This window comes from Petromyzon marinus, chromosome 4, assembly GCF_048934315.1.
Source record: "Petromyzon marinus isolate PM22_M1 ecotype Great Lakes invasive population chromosome 4, UKy_Petmar_22M1.pri1.0, whole genome shotgun sequence".
NCBI classification, from domain to species: domain Eukaryota; kingdom Metazoa; phylum Chordata; class Hyperoartia; order Petromyzontiformes; family Petromyzontidae; genus Petromyzon; species Petromyzon marinus.
This window is the reverse complement of record NC_133670.1, coordinates 1,602,277-1,625,300: the sequence shown is the minus strand read 5'-3', so window position 1 is coordinate 1,625,300 and position 23,024 is coordinate 1,602,277. Positions and strand designations below refer to the sequence as shown.

Below are 23,024 nucleotides of genomic sequence, written 5' to 3'. Positions count from 1 at the left end.
CAACTCACACTTTACTACTCACAACTCACACTTTACTTCTCACAACTCACACTTCTCACAACTCACACTTTACTACTCACAACTCACACTTTACTACTCACAACTCACACTTTACTACTCACAACTCACACTTCTCACAACTCACACGTTACTTCTCACAACTCACACTTCTCACAACTCACACTTTACTACTCACAACTCACACTTCTCACAACTCAGACTTTACTACTCACAACTCACACTTCTCACAACTCACACTTTACTTCTCACAACTCACACTTTACTACTCACAACTCACACTTCTCACAACTCACACTTTACTACTCACAACTCACACTTTACTTCTCACAACTCACACTTTACTTCTCACAACTCACACTTTACTACTCACAACTCACACTACTCACAACTCACACTTTACTACTCACAACTCACACTTTACTACTCACAACTCACACTTCTCACAACTCACACTTTACTACTCACAACTCACACTACTCACAACTCACACTTTACTACTCACAACTCACACTTTACTACTCACAACTCACACTTTACTACTCACAACTCACACTTTACTTCTCACAACTCACACTTTACTACTCACAACTCACACTTTATTACTCACAACTCACACTTTACTACTCACAACTCACACTTTACTACTCACAACTCACACTTTACTTCTCACAACTCACACTTTACTACTCACAACTCACACTTTATTACTCACAACTCACACTTTACTACTCACAACTCACACTTTACTTCTCACAACTCACACTTTATTACTCACAACTCACACTTTACTACTCACAACTCACACTACTCACAACTCACACTTTACTACTCACAACTCACACTTTACTTCTCACAACTCACACTACTCACAACTCACACTTTACTACTCACAACTCACACTTTACTACTCACAACTCACACTTTACTACTCACAACTCACACTTTACTACTCACAACTCACACTTTACTACTCACAACTCACACTACTCACAACTCACACTTTACTACTCACAACTCACACTTCTCACAACTCACACTTTACTTCTCACAACTCACACTACTCACAACTCACACTTTACTACTCACAACTCACACTTTACTACTCACAACTCACACTTTACTACTCACAACTCACACTTTACTTCTCACAACTCACACTTTACTACTCACAACTCACACTACTCACAACTCACACTTTACTACTCACAACTCACACTTTACTACTCACAACTAACACTTTACTACTCACAACTCACACTTTACTACTCACAACTCACACTTTACTACTCACAACTCACACTACTCACAACTCACACTTTACTACTCACAACTCACACTTTACTACTCACAACTCACACTTTACTACTCACAACTCACACTTTACTTCTCACAACTCACACTTCTCACAACTCACACTTCTCACAACTCACACTTTACTACTCACAACTCACACTTTACTACTCACAACTCACACTTTACTTCTCACAACTCACACTTCTCACAACTCACACTTCTCACAACTCACACTTTACTACTCACAACTCACACTTTACTACTCACAACTCACACCTCTCACAACTCACACTTCTCACAACTCACACTTTACTACTCACAACTCACACTTTACTACTCACAACTCACACTTTACTACTCACAACTCACACTTTACTACTCACAACTCACACTTCTCACAACTCACACTTCTCACAACTCACACTTTACTTCTCACAACTCACACTTCTCACAACTCACACTACTCACAACTCACACTTTACTACTCACAACTCACACTTTACTACTCACAACTCACACTTTACTACTCACAACTCACACTTCTCACAACTCACACGTTACTTCTCACAACTCACACTTCTCACAACTCACACTTTACTACTCACAACTCACACTTCTCACAACTCAGACTTTACTACTCACAACTCACACTTTACTACTCACAACTCACACTTTACTACTCACAACTCACACTTTACTACTCACAACTCACACTTTACTATTCACAACTCACACTTCTCACAACTCACACTTTACTTCTCACAATTCACACTTTACTACTCACAACTCACACTTTACTTCTCACAACTCACACTTCTCACAACTCACACTTTACTACTCACAACTCACACTTCTCACAACTCAGACTTTACTACTCACAACTCACACTTTACTACTCACAACTCACACTTTACTACTCACAACTCACACTTTACTACTCACAACTCACACTTTACTATTCACAACTCACACTTCTCACAACTCACACTTCTCACAACTCACACTTTACTTCTCACAATTCACACTTTACTACTCACAACTCACACTTCTCACAACTCACACTTTACTACTCACAACTCACACTTTACTATTCACAACTCACACTTCTCACAACTCACACTTCTCACAACTCACACTTTACTTCTCACAACTCACACTTTACTACTCACAACTCACACTTCTCACAACTCAGACTTTACTACTCACAACTCACACTTTACTACTCACAACTCACACTTTACTACTCACAACTCACACTTTACTACTCACAACTCACACTTTACTACTCACAACTCACACTTTACTACTCACAACTCACACTTCTCACAACTCACACTTTACTTCTCACAACTCACACTTTACTACTCACAACTCACACTTTACTACTCACAACTCACACTTTACTTCTAATTTAGCAATCTTTGGAGAATGTTAATCAACCAGGCTGTGCGTTAACTGTGTGTTAACCGACTCTGCGTTACACTCTCTAATTTTACTAAATTTGTTGTCAAACTTCCTATTTCTCTCTAAATTTCTCCTTGGTTGTCTGTTCCACACTTAACTTCGAATTTAGCAATCTTTGTTAGAACGTTAATCAACCAGGCTATGCGTTAACTGTGTGTTAACCGACCCTCTGTGTTGCACTGCATTGCACTTCTTAATTTTACTCAGTTTGCTTTCTCAAACTTTCGATTTTCTTGCTCTAAACCATTATCTATCCTCTGTGGTCCGGAATTCCACACTGCTCCACTCATTTGTCCTCCGCAGTCCTCTCTCTGTTCCGGCCCCTCCCCCCCTCTATTTAAGGCCTCGGCACAGAGTCGTTGTCCTTCTGTTTGTCTTGGTGTGTGTCTCGCACGGTGTGTCTTTGTGTGTCTCTCTCTCTGCATGTGTGTCTGCCTATGTTGTTGCCGTGTCTGTTTCATAATTCATTCTTACCTGATGATGGTTGCTTGTGTTGCAACCGAAACGTCGTATTCTATTATTGATTTTATTTTCGACGTGACTTTACCGAAAGAACCAAAGATTAAAGGGCACTGTGTTTGTCATTTCTAGCATTTTGTGTGTGTGTTGGTAAACAATTAAGGCTGACAGCATCAACATCCCAGAGTTGACCAACGAAGAGCCTGAAAAAGTGAATCACAATATTTATTCATACTGGAGGAATCCATTGAGCTAAAAAAGCAATTTTTTCGCAGATGTCCAGTTGGCAAAACATGACCACTGTGGTTGCGTTGGCAGAGCTCTCCGATGTATTCTCGATTCGTACCGCATGATTTTCGGCACGGTGTCCGACGTTTCGCTTGACGTGCTGGGAGCTTCGTCAGGAAGTAAAAGTAGCAGCTCACATTCTCAAAGCGTTCATGCCCGGAATGTTTGTTGTTATTAATCTGTGTGCACGGCAAGTACATGATACTGTAATACAAATAGTCTCTGTTGCGAAGCGTGGTAAAACATCCACTTCTGTTATTAATGTATCCAAGGTAAACACTCAACAAAGTTATCCAAGCTCTTTCAAGCGAGCCAGGAATAGGAATTCCGTACGTGCCTGTGGCCAGTGTGTCTACTTGATGACCGCTGCTGACTTTTCCATAAGTGGTCCTGACCAGCTGGGCCCTTATTTCGTCGATCCCACGGGAATGATGGGTTCGGTCTAACGTGAATAATTACTGGAACTCACAACATTTTCCGATCCTGACCCCACTGCTGCGCAAACTGAGCCGCATCAGATACGAGGCAGCTGCTGATCACCACTTGTTGATTTCATTGCAGATGTGCAGGTTTTAAAATTTAATTTAGTTTCATTTCTTTTTTTGCCCATCTTGGTTCTTGTGTTTTGAATGAGAGATTTCAAGAATAGACACAGGGCCGAACATCTGGAGCTCTTTACGACATGGTTACAATATCCCAAATGGCACGAGAGAGAACACGATGCCAGAAATGGTACAGGCTTTGTAAAACAGCATGCAAAGGAACCCTTGCCAATGAAAGCAAAAACTGCAATGCACACAATTCTGTACTGTATGCATCACAAACCTTTCTCAAACTTCGATTTGTGTTACTTTAGTTTCCCGCTTCAACATAATTCCTGTACAATATGCTTAATAAACGTGTTTAAAAAAAAAAACTAAAATATAGTGTATACATTTTTCTCAATGCTGTCGTATGTGATACTATAAACACGTGAGAGCCTCGAAACGCTCAAGAGGGAAAACTTTGTATTTAACTGAGGTGACTACGTACGTCGAACCAGAAACAACGTCGATTTGATGTGGCAAAACCGGCCAAGCGAGGAGCACGGCTTGATGCTAGCGGCGCGAAGGCACCAGATGTCCCTCTGGCCGAGCCAAGTTATATTTACACATTTTTAACTAAACTATTTTTTTATTATACCAGGTAAGAGCCACTGAGCTATATAGCTCTTTTATCAGTAGCGACCTGGCCACAAATGATAGCTCAACGAAGTGGCTTATCACGCGGAAATTTATAGCAGGCAAATACTCGATACGAATGTGTATTCTAAAGTGAAGGGACAAACCGGGGGCCCGGAGAAAAATCCACGCGACCACAGGGAGAGAGACACGCAAACTCCAAATATACAGGCGTTTAAGATCGGGATCAAACCTACGACCTCCTGCAATTCCAGGCGAGGTAGTTAACATCTCGCCACCTAGGCGCCAGAACATCCCCCTGACCCTCATTAGATGGTATCTCTTATCTGGTCACAGTCCCATTCGGTGAACAGTGTTTGGTGAGTGTTGAGAGTCGTCAACAGAGGCGTGGTGGTGCCGATGGTGGATAAACCAGTAAGGGGAGAAGAGTTGAATATAGGGGACTGAGCTGATGGGGAATATAATCCCGTTTGTAGGAAGGGCTTGCCCTCCAGCTATTTAAAAAAATCCCAGCTATTACAAAAACTCATTGTGCTTAGCGCTAAATCACTGCGATGCTGGATCCCCACACCGCAGCTCTCCTGGCCCCATCCAAGAGGAGCTGGAGCAGAGCATGCGAGTATGGTGATGCAAATTATTATATAACAAACCGAGAAGCTAGACCATCGAGGGAGCCTTGATTTTGTTTAGGGGATTCCAGGACTCCTGGCCGGATTCATACAGAGTTGCGTATTTGACGCTTTTTCACATTTTTCGGCACATGCGAGGAATTACATTAGTAGGGTATGGCCACACTTCTCCAGCTCCAGTCACTGCGGGTGAGTGCAGGAAGTTACTCAATGACAGCATGGGTTTGGCTATCACTCACACTGATGTTAGCCATGGCAAACGAACACAGGTCACTGGGTTATGTGCGTGTCGATATACGTGCCATATGCGTGAATGTGTGTGTCGAAGAACCATATAGTGGGGAGCGATAGTGTAGCGGTTAGCGCGCTGCGCTATGAACCTGGCGACCCGGGTTCGATTCCCGCCCACGGCCAACACCAGTGACGATTATCTGAACCGGTCCCGGGCCTCCCCTAGGTCGACTCAGCCTCAAATGAGTACCTGGTGCGGTGTGTAAACATTGCCACTAGGGAGACAAAGGCGGTCGGGCGTGGTGCTGGCCACCCACCCCCTCGTGTACCGTTCCGGCCTTCATAGGTGCTCGCTAACAGCACTTGCCCCTACAGTCTGTTAAGGCTATATGGGGGATCTTTATACAATATAGGGACTCCTCTACTTACAAGCACTCGACTTATGAACTTTCAGAGATACGAACAAACCTGTCTGTATGTCCAGTTGACTTTTTGGACGTACGAGAGTCGTACGTTTAACTGTCGCGCAATATATGGCGGTGGTTGTCCGGTGTCATTACCGAGCATTCCCAGCATTTTTACCTGGGCCACCGCCATTTTATGTCGTTCTCTCTGCTTTTCACGAACATTATTAACCCCCACCATGTCTCACAAGCTTAAGGGTGGTGAAAGTGTTGAGGGTGGTAATGAGAATAGGCGCACTATTACAATGAAAACTAAAGTGGACATTATAAAGAAATGTGACAGAGGTGGAGAAAATTATAAACATTGCGCCTGCTTTTGGGATGAATAGTTCGACTGTTTGGAAATTTTTAAAAGGATACAAGTTCATTTATGGAGAAAAGAAGAGAGCAACTGTGCAGACATCTCTTGGTAAGTGTTTCAAGAGAATAGAGAGGAAACACGAGTACCAAAGAGAACTAGCATCTACATCTGCAGAACATGAAGAACAAGGGGCATCTAGATCTTGCAGAACGTGAAGAACCAGTGGTATCTACATCTGCAGGACAACTTTTAAAGCTATTCCCCGTGTTTAGTGTACATGCCGTACAACATGACAGGAGTAAAGTTAGACTTACGAACACATCACTTTCCGAATTGACCTCTGGAACCTAACTCGTTCGTAAGTATAGGAGTCCCTGTATAGATAAGTTAACACACCATCACGTGTGTATAAATACGAGCGTGGCATAGTGGTTAGCGTACTGGTGACTTAAGTTCGCTCCCCGGTCACAGTTAATATTGGTGAAAATATCTGAACCGGTCCTAGGGCTCCCCTAGGTCGGCTCGGCCTTTAATGAGTATTTATATCTTCGCCTTGTGTCTCTGTATCTCCTTGTGTCTCTATCTCCTTGTGTATCTCTGTATCTCAGTGTCTCTGGATCTCCTTGTGTCTCTGTATCTCAGTGTCTCTGGATCTCCTTGTGTCTCTCCTTGAGTCTCTGTCTCTCCTTGTGTCTCTGTATCTCCTTGTGTCTCTGTATCTCTTTCTGTCTCTGTATCTCCTTCTGTCTCTCCTTGTGTCTCTCTCCTTGTGTCTCTGTCTCTCCTTGTGTCTCTGAATCTCCTTGTGCCTCCGTATATCCGTGTGTCTCTGTATCTCATTGTGCCTCTGTATCTATCTCCTTGTGTCTATGTATCTCCTTTGTCTCTGTATCTCCTTGTGCCTCCGTATCTCCTTGTGTCTCTGTATCTCCTTGTGTCTCTGTATCTCCGTGTGTCTCTGTATCTCCTTATGTCTCTGTATCTCCGTCTGTCTCTCCTTGTGTCTCTGTATCTCATTGGGTCTCTGTATCTATCTCCTTGTGTCTCTGTATCTCATTGTGCCTCTGTATCTCATTGTGCCTCTGTATCTCCTTGTGTCTCTGTATCTCATTGTGTGTCTGTATCTCCGTCTGTCTCTCCGTGTGTCTCTGTATCTCCTTGTGTCTCTGTATCTCATTGTGTGTCTGTATCTCCGTCTGTCTCTCCTTGTGTCTCTGTATCTCATTGTGTGTCTGTATCTCCGTCTGTCTCTCCTTGTGTCTCTGTATCTCCTTGTGTCTCTGTATATCCTTGTGTCTCCTGGTGTATGTCAGTGTTGTGAGACACTATGATGAAAATATACATTTTTTTTAATTGCCGCACTGCGAAAGTCTTAACATTCTGCAAGAACTTGCGGATTTCCGCTCCTGCAGAATTTATGAGTTGTTGCAGACTGTGGGGGCGTTGTGAACTTCAGTTTCTCTACTCATCAGTGCTCACAAAGCAACTGTTGTTGATGAAGCCTGTGTGTATACAAATTAATCTGAAACGGGTTTCACTCCCCATTAAAAAAAAAACCTCCATTACAGTGAAATGTAAACATTACGGCGAGGCTACATCCAATTTCTCAGCAATAATCATTGGGCACGTTATTTATTTTCTTTACTCGTACAGTCGAAGACAAGTCGCTGAAATAGAGCTAATGTATGACAGCTGTGGCATAGTTATTCATTGTGACAAACACACATTGACAGAAGATAATAGATTCATATCTGCGGTCCAAGATTCCGCCACGGCTTAAAGGACCTTGCTGTGGTTTTCACACCTGATGATGATTGCTTGTGTTGCAGTCGAAACGTCGCGAGAATTTTATTGTTTTATATTATTATATTGTTTCCCTTCTACGTGACTTTACCGAAAGAACCAAGAATATAAAAAATAACCTTATTCTTATGTTACGTTGAAACACTCACAATGTATGGAAGGGAGTTTTCCCTTCGGAATAGGCTGCTTTGGGAATCCAGCAGGAATGGTTTCACATTTAAAAAAAAATTGGCAGGACCATTTCTTGCAAGGCCAATAAAATGCACTGCCAGATGTGTAGAACCAAGTTGATGTAAACATCCGTAAAGAGATGTTCTTTTACAGTTTTTAGCCATCATAACAAACTGAAAAACTGTAAATAATTATCAAAGCATATGTGCAGTGTAAGTGCATGGCAATTTTTTGAACATGCAACTTGATAAATAACACGTGGAACGTCCAATTAGTTGCACACAGGTTCGAAAATACCGCCTAATTGGGTTTGGCGGTAACGTGACGCTGTCCCCCTCGTTAAAGCAGTTGAGTTGAGCAGACTGAATGCTAACATCTCACAAAACAATGGCCACTCCTCCGGACTCACAGCTCTCTCATCCCCCCCCCCCATCTCGGCTCCCATCTTTGGATGTCCCACTCGCTTGGGCACAATCTCTAGCCCCCACCCTCTTGCCCGATACGGAACTCCCCCCCTCCCTCTCGGCTAACTTGCTGTGATGTTGTGTGTCTCTCTCTCTCTCTGTGTGTGTGTCTCTTTGTGTCTCTCGGTTTTGTGTGTGTGTGTGTCTCTCTCTCTCTGTGTGTTTGTCTCCTTACGTCTCTCGCTTGTGTCTCTTTGTGTGTATCAGGGACGTGCAGTCAGTGGAGGCAGAGCCTCACCTGTCATACTCCAATGAAAATAGCTGTTACAAAAAAAAACAAATAACAATTAAGATCTTTCCACTGATTTGTTTCTGTACGATTCGAATCATTTTTATAGTCAAAATCGCCAAATTTCCGGAGCTCCGCTGCAAATACAGGGAGAGACGAGAGGTGAGGCAGCGACGAGCTCAGCCTCCCTCTGATTGCGCAACCCCTCAGTAACTGGATGGAACGCGGGCAATAAGCGCGTGCCTGTTACTATCTCAGTATGTCACCACTGTAATGTTTGTAGACCCCTTAATTTCATGTCCTCGCTTTCCATACTCCAGGTAACCTATTTCACGTATGTGTATTAAGATATTTAGGCTCGCTGGTCTCGTCATGAAACTGCAATGAAAAAGCACCAGGGGAGGCAGCTATCACATCTGCCTCACTGAGGGGGACGTGTCTAACACGCCCCGCTCCGTGAGACCACGCCCCCCTCCGTGAGACCACGCCCCCCTCAGTGTGTGAATCCGGCTCTGACACTAGCGAGTGCCTCCCCAGCCATTGACCTCACCGCACGTCACTGGTGTGTATGTGTGTGTCTCTCTCTGTGTCACTTTGTGTGTATGTTTCTGTGTGTAGGTGTGTCTTTCTGTGTGTGTGTCTCTCTCTCTCTGTGTCACTTTGTGTGTATGTTTCTGGGTGTAGGTGTGTCTTTCTGTGTGTCTCTCTCTGTGTCACTTTGTGTGTATGTTTCTGTGTGTAGGTGTGTCTTTCTGTGTGTGTCTCTCTCTCTGTGTCACTTTGTGTGTATGTTTCTGTGTGTAGGTGTGTCTTTCTGTGTCTGTCTCTCTCTCTCTGTCACTTTGTGTATATGTTTCTGTGTAGGTGTGTCTTTCTGTGTGTGTCTCTCTCTCTCTCTCTGTCACTTTGTGTATATGTTTCTGTGTGTAGGTGTGTCTTTCTGTGTGTCTCTCTCTCTGTGTCACTTTGTGTGTATGTTTCTGTGTGTAGGTGTGTATTTCTGTGTGTGTCTCTCTCTCTGTGTCACTTTGTGTGTATGTTTCTGTGTGTAGGTGTGTCTTTCTGTGTGTGTGTCTCTCTCTCTCTGTGTCACTTTGTGTGTATGTTTCTGGGTGTAGGTGTGTCTTTCTGTGTGTGTCTCTCTCTCTGTGTCGCTTTGTGTATATGTTTCTGTGTGTAGGTGTGTCTTTCTGCGTGTGTCTCTCTCTCTCTCTCTGTCACTTTGTGTGTATGTTTCTGTGTGTAGGTGTGTCTTTCTGTGTGTGTCTCTCTCTCTCTCTGTCACTTTGTGTATATGTTTCTGTGTGTAGGTGTGTCTTTCTGTGTGTGTCTCTCTCTCTCTCTCTGTCACTTTGTGTATATGTTTCTGTGTGTAGGTGTGTCTTTCTGTGTGTCTCTCTCTCTCTGTGTCACTTTGTGTGTATGTTTCTGTGTGTAGGTGTGTATTTCTGTGTGTCTCTCTCTCTCTGTGTCACTTTGTGTGTATGTTTCTGTGTGTAGGTGTGTCTTTCTGTGTGTGTGTCTCTCTCTCTCTGTGTCACTTTGTGTGTATGTTTCTGGGTGTAGGTGTGTCTTTCTGTGTGTGTGTCTCTCTCTGTGTCGCTTTGTGTATATGTTTCTGTGTGTAGGTGTGTCTTTCTGCGTGTGTGTGTGTGTCTCTCTCTCTCTGTGTCACTTTGTGTGTATGTTTCTGTGTGTAGGTGTGTCTTTCTGCGTCTCTCTCTCTGTCACTTTGTGTGTATGTTTCTGTGTGTAGGTGTGTCTTTCCGTGTGTGTGTCTCTCTCTGTGTCACTTTGTGTGTATGTTTCTGTGTGTAGGTGTGTCTTTCTGTGTGTCTCTCTCTCTGTGTCACTTTGCGTGTATGTTTCTGTGTGTAGGTGTGTCTTTCTGTGTGTCTCTCTCTCTGTGTCACTTTGTGTGTATGTTTCTTTGTGTAGGTGTGTCTTTCTGTGTGTCTCTCTCTCTGTGTCACTTTGTGTGTATGTTTCTGTGTGTAGGTGTGTCTTTCTGCGTGTGTCTCTCTCTCTGTGCCACTTTGTGTGTATGTTTCTGTGTGTAGGTGTGTCTTTCTGTGTGTCTCTCTCTCTGTGTCACTTTGTGTGTATGTTTCTGTGTGTAGGTGTGTCTTTCTGCGTGTGTGTCTCTCTCTGTGCCACTTTGTGTGTATGTTTCTGTGTGTAGGTGTGTCTTTCTGTGTGTCTCTCTCTCTGTGTCACTTTGTGTGTATGTTTCTGTGTGTAGGTGTGTCTTTCTGCGTGTGTCTCTCTCTCTGTGTCACTTTGTGTGTGTGTTTCTGTGTGTAGGTGTGTCTTTCTGTGTGTCTCTCTCTCTCTGTGTCACTTTGTGTGTATGTTTCTGTGTGTAGGTGTGTCTTTCTGCGTGTGTCTCTCTCTCTGTGCCACTTTGTGTGTATGTTTCTGTGTGTAGGTGTGTCTTTCTGTGTGTCTCTCTCTCTGTGTCACTTTGTGTGTATGTTTCTGTGTGTAGGTGTGTCTTTCTGCGTGTGTCTCTCTCTCTGTGTCACTTTGTGTGTGTGTTTCTGTGTGTAGGTGTGTCTTTCTGTGTGTCTCTCTCTCTGTGTCACTTTGTGTGTATGTTTCTGTGTGTAGATGTGTCTTTCTGTGTGTCTCTCTCTCTGTGCCACTTTGTGTGTATGTTTCTGTGTGTAGGTGTGTCTTTCTGTGTGTCTCTCTCTCTCTGTGTCACTTTGTGTGTATGTTTCTGTGTGTAGGTGTCTTTCTGTGTCTCTCTCTCTCTGGGTGTGTCCCTCTGTGTGTGTCACTTTATGTGTCTCTCTCTGTGTGTGTCTCTCTCCTTCCCTCGATGTGGTGTCGTTTCATCTTCTTGGTTCTTTCGGTAAAGTCACGTAGAATGAGAATAAAACAATAAAACAAAATAAGACAAAATTGTCACGACGTTTCGGCCACAACACAAGTAGCCTTCTTCAGGTGCTTATAAGGCAGCTAAAGTTTGACATACAACCCACTGAGAGATGGAAATGGCTGTACAATTATAAGGCAGCTAAAGTTTGACATACAACCCACTGAGAGATGGAAATGGCTGTACAATTATAAGGCAGCTAAAGTTTGACATACAACCCACTGAGAGATGGAAATGGATGTACAATTATAAGGCAGCTAAAGTTTGACATACAACCCACTGAGAGATGGAAATGGCTGTACAATTATAAGGCAGCTAAAGTTTGAAATACAACCCACTGAGAGATGGAAATGGCTGTACAATTATAAAGCAGCTAAAGTTTGAAATACAACCCACTGAGAGATGGAAATGGCTGTACAATTATAAGGCAGCTAAAGTTTGACATACAACCCACTGAGAGATGGAAATGGCTGTACAATTATAAGGCAGCTAAAGTTTGACATACAACCCACTGAGAGATGGAAATGGCTGTACAATTATAAGGCAGCTAAAGTTTGACATACAACCCACTGAGAGATGGAAATGGCTGTACAATTATAAGGCAGCTAAAGTTTGACATACAACCCACTGAGATATGGAAATGGCTGTACAATTATAAAGCAGCTAAAGTTTGAAATACAACCCACTGAGAGATGGAAATGGCTGTACAATTATAAGGCAGCTAAAGTTTGACATACAACCCACTGAGAGATGGAAATGGCTGTCCAATTATAAGGCAGCTAAAGTTTGACATACAACCCACTGAGAGATGGAAATGGCTGTACAGTTATAAGGCAGCTAACCTTTGACTTGATTTATAACATCTTTCCAATGGTTGCTCAATTTGAAACCATCCTCTCGGTTGAAGTTGTGTCTATGTTTGTATATCTGGATGGCTTCATGGACAAATCTTTGGTCATAACCGGGAGGTTTGCAGAGAACTTTGGTATCGGAGAAAACAATGTCATGAGAACCCGCTGTGTTGAAACAATGATCAGCCACGGCCAAAGAATTCGTTCTGCCGTGTTTCAAATCTGATTTGTGCTCGCGGATTCGGTCATAAATATGTCGTTTCGTCTCCCCGATATAGCAGTCACCGCAGGTACAACTCAATTTGTAAACACCGGGGTACTGTCAGTCAGTATGGTGGGAGAAACAGCTTGGCTTAACTCAGCCCTCCCCCCCACCCACGTCCCTTTCTGGCTCCTCCCCCCCTTTAACCTGTATATAATCCCGGCTGTCTCAGAGCTGTCCACTTGACACAGATATTCTGCTGTGACTATTCCACCTGAAGACAGAAGCTTGTGTTGCCTCCGAAACGTCGTGATTTAATTTAGTTGTTTTATTTTACCTACGTGACTTTACCGAAAAAACCAAAGAGTATGAATCCTTGCAGTCACGAAAGCTTCAAATATGTACCATACTAGTAATGGAAGAACTCCACGACTCCAGGAAGTGGCCCCGAAGCTTGCCATGACGTAAGGGGGCCGTGGTGATTTACAGCCAACGTCAGTTGACCGTGGACAATTAGACTCAAGCCGAAACATAACGTGAAAAATAATTTTGATTGAAAGCGTTCATGACTGCAGGGATTGATGTCCTTGGTTCTTTCGGTAAAGTCACGTAGAAGGGAAACAATTAAATAAAAATAAAATATATAAAACAATTAAATTCTCACCACAGCAAGAAAATTTTCTTGCACAGCAAGAAAATTAAAAATATATATGTTTAAACATTCTTTTTTATATTCTTGGTTCTTTCGGTAAAGTCACGTAGAAGGGAAACAATACAATAATAAAAAATAATAAAAATATACAACAATAAAATTCTCACGACGTTATATTTTCTTGCTGTGGTTTTCACACCTGATGATGATTGCTTGTGTTGCAGTCGAAACGTCGTGAAAATTGTATTGTTTTATATTTTTATTATTTTTTATTATTTTATTGTTTCCCTTCTACGTGACTTTACCGAAATAACCAAGAATATAAAAAAGAATGTTTAAAAATATATATTTTTATTTTTAATGATAGAATATAGTATTGTCACCAGTATGACATAAGTATACCAAGTTTGCAGTCGATACCACATTGCGAAGTGGGTAAAAATTGAGTTACAAGATTTGAGGATACAACAACAGACAGTGAGTTAATGTAATAATAAAAAAGTAAAAACAGAGCAATGTAATACAATACACTATTAGACATTGCCAAAAATAAATAAAAAGTCCATCCCATGTGTTAGTGATTTTTTTAAATATATTTTAGGCAGGAAATAAGTTTTCAAATTTAGATATTTTTTCTGGGTTGGGACCCCCAGACACCCTGGAAGATTTGGTCCCCCCCAATGGTGACTCCATTGCTACGGCATTGATATATAAGGACTTGTTTTAGCAGCCTGTTTCTCTATCCCACCTGAGGACGATCGCTTGTGTGGCGATCGAAAACGTCGTGATCTATTATTATTTTCTACGTGACTTTACCGAAAGAACCAAAGAGTATGAATCAGAATGTTAATAATTATTTAGACTGGAAGAATCCGACGAGCTACAAAGCTTTTTTTTCACAAATGTCCAGTAGGAGCAGGTCACAAAGTTACAACAACAAACACAATAGGAGTGAAAAATAAAGGAAAGCTAAGGCACTACATCTAAATACAAATAAATAAAGCATAGGAGTACAACTTGCACAAGTAAATCAATTCCTGGCGATTTTTCAAGACCAAATGCAATCTTGGGCAAGGCAGCAAAACAACGGCAGTCTCAGACCACGCCAAGACAACGACACAGTCCCTCAATAAAATAGCACATCAAAATTCAACTATCGATATACGGGTAAGGATCAAAGTCACGCACATCACATTTGCAAAAGCGGTTGTAACCAGCACTCGTCTTCTGCTTCAGAATATTTGTTGAGGGAAGATTTACGATGTTAAATGGGAGAGAAACAATGGTCGTTCCAAAACGTTGGGGCTGCAATGGCAAAGGGCTTTGTCGCCTATTCCTATTCCTGTTGTTTGCCGGCCGAGTCACCATTGGAAATGACCTCCATGGGAAATAAACTTCCGATTCAGATTTTAACGATAGGGAAACTAACTTCTTTCAGTTTAATATTGGTGGCTTTCGCGACCAATATTATCTATAATAGTTTTTTGTTGGGTTAGGTCGCCTAGATATAAATGTGTCGTTAAACCTGCCACCACCCGACACAGCCAATTAGCCAGTCTTATCACATAAACAAAGCATGCCAATTTGTTACTAGTTCAGTCCATCGGTGTGCTGGAGAGTAAACCCACATTAACAATTTGATTACCGTGGCGTTTCACCGGTAACTACCACAATCATCATCATTTGCATGTGGCTCGCATAATCGATGCGCTGCAGGGCCAGGACAGAGTAGTAAGACACAGGGCAAGCTGACCCAGCTAAAGCTGCTCATGGCAATCACCCAAATAATTTCAATGCACTTCAGGAAATGCTGATCGTTATTTTGCATTGGCTGTGCGCTGTGAAAGACACACAAGGCTGTCTACACATTTTCGCGTCTTGTTTGAAAACATCTTCCAGCTTGGCTGCGTATGGCATGAAAGAAGTTCAATGTACTTATTATCGTGTTGTATTCGTTTGCATCATCATTTGTTTGCAGTTACTGACTGAGACAAAGGAAGTTCATGAAACACACAAGATTGTGAATGCTTAGTGGGGGTTTTATATGTTGTAAAATAAGTGTGCATGAAACAAATTTAAGTATATATGCTTAGTTTTTTCGGTAAAGTCACGTTGAAGAGAAACAACAAAATAATAAAATATATATATAAAACAATAAAAATATATATTATTTTGTTGTTTCTCTTCAACGTGACTTTACCGAAAAAACTAAGAATATGAATTACTGCAGTCACGAAAGCGTCAAATCAAAATTTAAGTATGTTAACAATTTGGCTAGATTATTATTATTTCAGTTCTTCCGCCATGTACACAAACAAAAACGTTGTCAGTACAGGCCCGGGCAGTCTAGACATGAATTTTAAAAAGTTTTATGTGCATATGCATAATTCAGATACCACAAACACTACAACAATCAATACTGAAATTGCAATTTTATTGCATTCAAATATTAACTATTGTACATTTAATTAAAAAAAAGGTGCGTTTGGGTTGTAGTTTGTGTTACCGTGGGGACAGTGTGTACACTTCTCACCTTCAAGCCTCTTGGGCCTGCTTTTCCAGGATCTCCACCGACTCCAGGCGTCCCAGGAACACCCTTGCATCGACAAGACACAGACGGACACGTGCACATAAACCACTTGCGAACGTGCGCCTTAGCGATAGAAATGTCAGTTAATAAAGCTCAACATCTGCAATAACAATTACATTATAAAAGATGACTTCCACATGTTTATGCATTTTATATATTCCATGTTGCGAAAGCACTACATGCTGTGACTGCAATACAGCTCACGAGGCAGGCGTCACAGAATAGCATTCTTACTGGCACATTGGGCTTCCAGGCATTGCTTATTTACATATCGTGTCCACATATCAATTGTCAATAATGTCTAAACTGGATGTCACCTGGCTTCGGTAGAAGAAAAACACAGCAAGAATAACCACGACACCGACTTAGATTTTTCTTGCCATTATTTTACAATGTAAGCATATCACTCAATCTAATCTAAACAAATATTTACATGAATAACAATACTCACGTCACAGGAACAAGTACATAACTGGTGTTCAATGCCTCGTATGGGTGTTGCGAGTTAGTAAACCTAACACGTCCGCCGGGAGCCGTGTAAGACTGCGAATGTGTCTGGGATGATTGGCAAGCGTGGCGATGATACGCACATTGGGACCACGGAATCCGGGGTCCCCTCTCTTGCCAGGAGGTCCAGGATTACCCTGGGCTCCCTGCAAAGAGAAGACATTTTTAGACATGAAATACTCATTCTTGGTTCTTTCGGTAAAGTCACGTAGAAGGGAAACAATAAAATAATAAAAATATAAAACAATTAAATTCTCAGAATTTTATTGTTTTATATTTTTTTAGATTTTTTTATTTTATTGTTTCTCTTCTATGTGACTTTACCGAAAGAACCTAGAATATGAATTCCTGCAGTCACGAAAGCTTTAAATCAAAATAAAATACTCACTTGGATTGTTAGCTGCCCTTCACATTTTTAACGTAGCCTCCCTTGTTAATACGAGCTTTGAGTTTAATTCACAGTTTTGCGACCATCCCCGGTGCAAATGAAGTGTTCATCCAGTTAACTGAGAATAATGCTTCGAAGAATTTTTCACGTTCAAGGAGCAAGTCTCACTCTCGATAGATCTCGTTTCCAACTCAGCTGGTCCCTGATTCTTCGAGCAGTCCGCGTGTTTTTCCGATAGACTTGACACCATTGCAATGGAAACATGTCACTGAATTCCACTACTACACATGGATGTAAACTTTTATCACTACTAAACTCACTACAAAAAGTTCAGTGCTTAATATCCTAGATACACAACCGAGGCTGTGTCCTGAGCTGTCACGCATGAAATTTGAAGCTTCTTTACAATAAATACAACAAATCATTCGGTGATGCTGCTGCATTGACGGTGATGCACAAGCACAAAGAACAAAACAAACCCCTCACATTCATCAACAACAACAACAACAACACTGTGGCCTTAAAAGGAAAAGTAAATACGAAGGTGACATTCGGGGCAATGGCCCTCTTTCACAGTACACAGAGAGTGAGAGAGACGCCACAGCGGTGTCGTGGAAAAGAGATGGAGACAGCCCTTTATACATTTTTATCCATGGCTCGGCTCAGGCTAGGTTTTGGCTCAAGTGAGCCATGGCTCAGAGCCACCGTGGCGCTTAACTCGAGCCAGCTCAGGGCAAGGTCACCAGTCGCGCTCAGGATTCCCAGGAGGCTGAGCCTGAGCCAGGCCATGGCCGGGCCGCTCGCTCGTGCGACTTTGAAACCACCGAGCGTCTCAAGCCTGAGCTGAGGCTGAGCGTTGGGAGGCCGAGCCAGAGCTGAGCTGTCACTGAGAACACCCCCCCCCCCTAAGCTGCATGCCTGACTTTTAAAACATGTTGCTATCCCACACCTGAATCATTGCAATCAACTCTTCACTCTTGTGATAGAAAAGGCTGCCCAGGATAACCCTTCTCAACTCTGTCTTCAATTCATCGCGTTTTGATTATTCACACACCCAAGGGTGCAAGCTAACCAATTGCATTTGTCTACATCGCTAAAGTGGATGGAGTTGCGCTGTCATTAACCTTCTCTATTTGTTTTCATTAGCTAAACAAACATATATAAAACAAATGTATTCAGAATCATTTAAAGAAAACAGCACATCACCATCACCAGACGACCATGTGGCATGCAGGGTTTTGTGTCTTTTCAGCGTTCTCCCCTCCCAGACAGCCTTTTTGTCGAACCCCAAGTTCTGTCTAACTCCTAATTCTGTCTAACCCCCAATCCTTTCTCACCCCTAATTATGTCTAACCACTCATTCTGACTAACCTATCATGTTGTCTAACTCCCAATTAAGGTCCAACCCCTAATTATGGCTTACTCGAGTCCAGCTACGAGAGGATTTTTGTTTACACTGCAGGTTGTGCACTTCAATTTTTTATTGGATGGTTCATCTGCTGTTTGCTCAAGAAGATACCAAGATAATGCGATATTAACCTGTGTAACATATGCATGCTTGCCACGAGAGTGCTTCAAGAGAAAGGTCGTGTCGTTTTTTTCTATGCCTCCATTGAGGAATAGCAAAAGTCATCCGTTGAGGAACAGCAAACTTACACAAACTCTGTTTAACACGTCGGCTTTCACGACCAATTTTATTTATAATCACGGTTTTTAATGGGTTTGATTGCTTAAATATAAATGTGTTCTTAACCCACCACCACCTGACAGCCAATTCATTATAATTTGATTGTAAATGTTGTAGGTTTACTCTCCAACACATCGGTGTGCTGAACTAGTAACTAATTGGCAAGTTTTGTTTCGGCGATAAACCGTACTAATTGGCTCTCTCCTGAAGCCCTCTCGTGGCTAGCAGACCTTGACGTTGGCATTTCGCTCCTGGTTATATTGCCATAGGCAAGAATATAACATAATGTAAAGGGTAAGTGCATGGGTGCTGGAGTGCACACGAGCCCAGGGAGTAGTTGTTCCCGGGTAGAAGCTGCGTGCTACAAGAGAGGACGGTGCATTGCACAGGAGCAGTGGCATTACCTGCACGCCGACAGTTCCCCTCATGCCCGGCAAGCCTGCTCCTCCCTGATCCCCACGTCCGCCCTGCAGCGCACACAAATTCATTGCGAAGTCTACGTGTGGGTTTCTGAAAAGCTGGCACACTCGTTGAAACATTATTGCGGGAAATGCAGCGATTTTATTATTTAAATAATAATTTCCAACGTTTGCGACAATCCACTGTTGGATCAAGGCCTTCTCGGTCCTTTCAGTCGTGGGGCCTGTTTGATCATAAATAGTCATGGAGTTGGCCACACAACCCAATATAGGGCCATAGAGCTTGGGCAAATGTTGGCACCGGTGGCAAGATGTTAACTACCTTGCCTTGTATACAGGTCGTGTGAATTTTTCTCCGGGTCCTCCGGCTTTTCCCTCCACATTTATAAACATGTGTTTAGAGTATTTGGCTGCTATAAAATCCACATAACCTAATTGGTTGAGCTGTCATTTGTGTCTAGGTCGCTTCTGAAAAAGAGCTATAAAGCTCAGTGGGCCTTACCTGGTAACGTACCAATTTTTAAACAGTTTTGGCTGCCTTACACATCTGAATCATTCTCGCTCGCTGTGAGAGTGACCGTTACAATTTGCGAATTAAAATTATCATACTTCACCACACTGGTCAGTGGGTTCGTGAAGGCAGGGGGAGTGGGGAAGGGGTAGCGAGACCCCCTTGAGACATTCACTCTGCAACCGGTGTCGAGATGTAACGCATCTCCCATGCAAAGGTCGGGGGTCAGTCGTGTAATTTAATCCCGTCGTAATTAAAGCGCACTATAAAAACTCTGATATGAATAGATAAGTGAATGGTAATTATTTTATACCGCAGCATTCGTGCAAGCTGAATCTCAAACGGTGAATATCGCAAACCCACGTTAGCGTAGAAAAATGATCCCAAGACACACGACAGTGACACAACACGAGCACCGGCGAGGGTACGGAGGTGAGCGCAACCCCAACCACGCTGGGTGGCTCTGTGCAACGTTTAAGCTCCTGACATCAGCGAATGTCCAGAGAATAATAATATCTTAATAGCAGCATGTGAATGGTAACGAATAATCGGTTTACCTTTTCTCCTGGTGGACCCCGCATTCCTTTAAGACCCTGAGTAAAACATTGACATTTTATTAGAACATATTACGTGAAATATATTTAACGTAGTAAACTTCTTGAATATAAATAGCATGTTCATGTTTAGGAATTGTCTGCACACAAAGCGTATATTCCCCAACGCCAATCCTAAATACATTTTATCCAATCACATTGGCAATTATCACTTGAGAAGCTTCTCGAGTGATACTTCCGTGTATACCCGCAAAGGGCCAAAACTAACCCCGCGATAACTAAATAGATGTACAGAGAGAGCAAGCTGCAGCAAGCAACTTTGGTAGCTATTTGGTTTATGCTTTGCATCTTCCTTTAAAATGTTTGTAGCCATTGCAAAGGTGTTAAATTGGAGGTGAGATGTTGAAGATAAGAGGATATTGTGGGTTCAGGAGCTTGTGAGAAATAGTTCAAGAAATATCATAATTAAGAGAATGTGTTTTGATGGACTGCATAAACCACTTTGGAAGATTTGGGGGTTAGACAACTCTGCTGACATGTTTGAAATGTAAAGTTATGCAGAAAACAATTATACATGGACAATATTGTGGCATGAAGACGTGTCACTCACCACTGATGCAGCATCACCGGGTTGTCCATCTGATCCATTCTTGCCAATATCACCCTGCGCGTGCATTCACAGTGCAACTCAGCGTAAGAAACATCGGATGGGGCACCGACACGGCCCAGCGGTGGCGCACTCACCCGCTTGCTGTTCGCGGTTGAAATCCGGCAGGCCGCCCTGGTCACTACTTTGGTGCAGCTTTACCGTAAAATGTGTGCCGTCTGCTCTACGGCGGACGTAAAAAAAATTCCTGTAACGTCATTGGAAAGAGTAGGCCATCGTGTGCCAGGGTCAAGGTCCAAACTTTGAATATTACACCGCACATTACTCGGTTAGGATCATGCAGAGCAATTATTGCCTCCCCACTGCTGGCAAACTGATGCCTCAGACCAGGTGCTGAGTCACCTTGTGCCCACAGGGACAGCTGCCCATGGGGGGTTGGTGCCCTTTCACACGTGTGAGATGAGATGCAAGTCACTTATCTTGACTAAAATGCCAAGAGGTGAACAGGTATCGTTATGAACTCTAATAAAAATAAATGTTCTTACCTGAGGTCCCGGGTATCCGATCTCACCGTTTGGACCTTGCTTATTGTTCGCCACTCCAGGCTCACCCTACGGACACCAAAATCCCGGAGGGAAAAATGAACATTCCGACAATGCCGCCACCGCCGCTCCCGAGTGACGGGGCACCTTGCAGTGCTGAGGGTGCACTGCAGGACCTGGGGACTCTCAGCAAGGTGACGGTCAGGGACAAACGCCAACTTTATTTTTCACGTCTGTGATTCAGTAACTTGCTCATGCTTATCTCATCTTCCAATTTTATATTTATAGAGCATCCCTTAACTCACAGCGCTCAATAACAAAGTATAAAAGCGATAACAAAAATCGAGTGATTTTGATGACAAGGGCAGTGCAAGGGCCTAGGAATTAATGACCGTAACAGAGGGCACGTGGGGTCATGAAAGGGCTAGAGGGGAGGGATGGGATGGAGTGGAGTGACGAGGGCAGGGAAGAGGAAGGGAATGGGTGATGGGCAAGAGGTGACGCTTAAAGAGAGGTATGGAAGGAGGTTAAGGAGGGGGACTGCTTCATGTACAGGGGTAGTGTTGAGTCTATGGACAGTGTTGAATCCATGGGCAGTGTTGAGTCTATGAGCTGTGTTGAGTCTATAGGCAGTATTGAGTCTATGGGCAGTGTTGAGTATGTAGTGGATTAACACGTGCATACAGGGTGGATGGTAAAGACGCGCGAGTTATGGACAGTGGGGTCATGTCGGGCTGGGCAGGTGCGGCAACGGGGAACGGTGAGAGAGAAACGGCCAAATTAAGTTGGTGCAATATATGGCTGTGATTGGCCGGGTGTTGTTGTCAGGAGCAGAGTGGCGCCTAAGTGTCTGGAGATGGGGGGGGGGGGTGATAGGGACAGGTGCGAGGGACACGAGGCGTCGTGGGCACGCCGCCTAATTAATTGGTAGTTGATGGGAACGGAGATATATTCGGGGGACGGGAGAGCGGAGTTGTTGTTGTCGCTGGGACTGGAACGGAGCAGGTCGGGGAGAGACGGAAAGAAGACATAAGAGACAGAACAGGCTAGCAGTGGAGTAGAGACAAGGAGATACAAGACAGAGACAAGCAGAGACACGGAGCAACAGAGAGAGACAGACAAGGAGAGACAAGACAGAGACAAGCAGACACAAGGAGCGACAGAGACAGATAGAGACAAGGAGAGACAAGACAGAGACAAGACAGAGACAGGGAGAGAGATGGAGACGAGAGAGAGATAGAGACAAGACAGAGACAAGGAGAGACAGGGAGAGATACAGAGTGGGACACAGACAGAGTGAGACAGAGGCAGAGCGAGAGAGAGATATGGAGTGGGACAGAGACGGAGTGAGACAGAGACAGAGCGAGAGAGAGATACAGAGTGGGACAGAGATAGAGTGAGACGGAGAGACAGAGTGAGACGGAGAGACAGAGTGAGATGGAGAGACAGAGTGAGACGGAGAGACAGAGTGAGACGGAGAGACGGAGTGAGACGGAGAGACGGAGTGAGACAGCGAGCGACGGAGAGAGATAGCGAGCGACGGAGAGAGACAGCGAGCGACGGAGAGAGACAGCGAGCGAAGGAGAGAGACAGCGAGCGATGGAGAGAGACAGCGAGCGATGGAGAGAGACAGCG

The 23,024-nt window shown here is 43.3% G+C and overlaps 1 protein-coding gene across 1 annotated transcript in view; it reads right to left on the bottom strand.

The window, feature by feature from the left end:
• Positions 1–23,024, bottom strand: part of LOC116938842 (collagen alpha-3(VI) chain-like) — a 114,715-nt gene that overhangs the window by 48,614 nt on the left and 43,077 nt on the right. Inside the window, exons 18-23 of the mRNA XM_076054492.1 lie at positions 21,393–21,458; positions 20,851–20,904; positions 20,244–20,279; positions 19,161–19,223; positions 16,765–16,827; positions 16,118–16,180 (exon numbers count right to left, since the gene is read on the bottom strand). Of these exons, the coding sequence (XP_075910607.1) occupies positions 16,118–16,180; positions 16,765–16,827; positions 19,161–19,223; positions 20,244–20,279; positions 20,851–20,904; positions 21,393–21,458 (345 nt within the window). The remainder of the gene's footprint in view (positions 1–16,117; positions 16,181–16,764; positions 16,828–19,160; positions 19,224–20,243; positions 20,280–20,850; positions 20,905–21,392; positions 21,459–23,024) is intronic.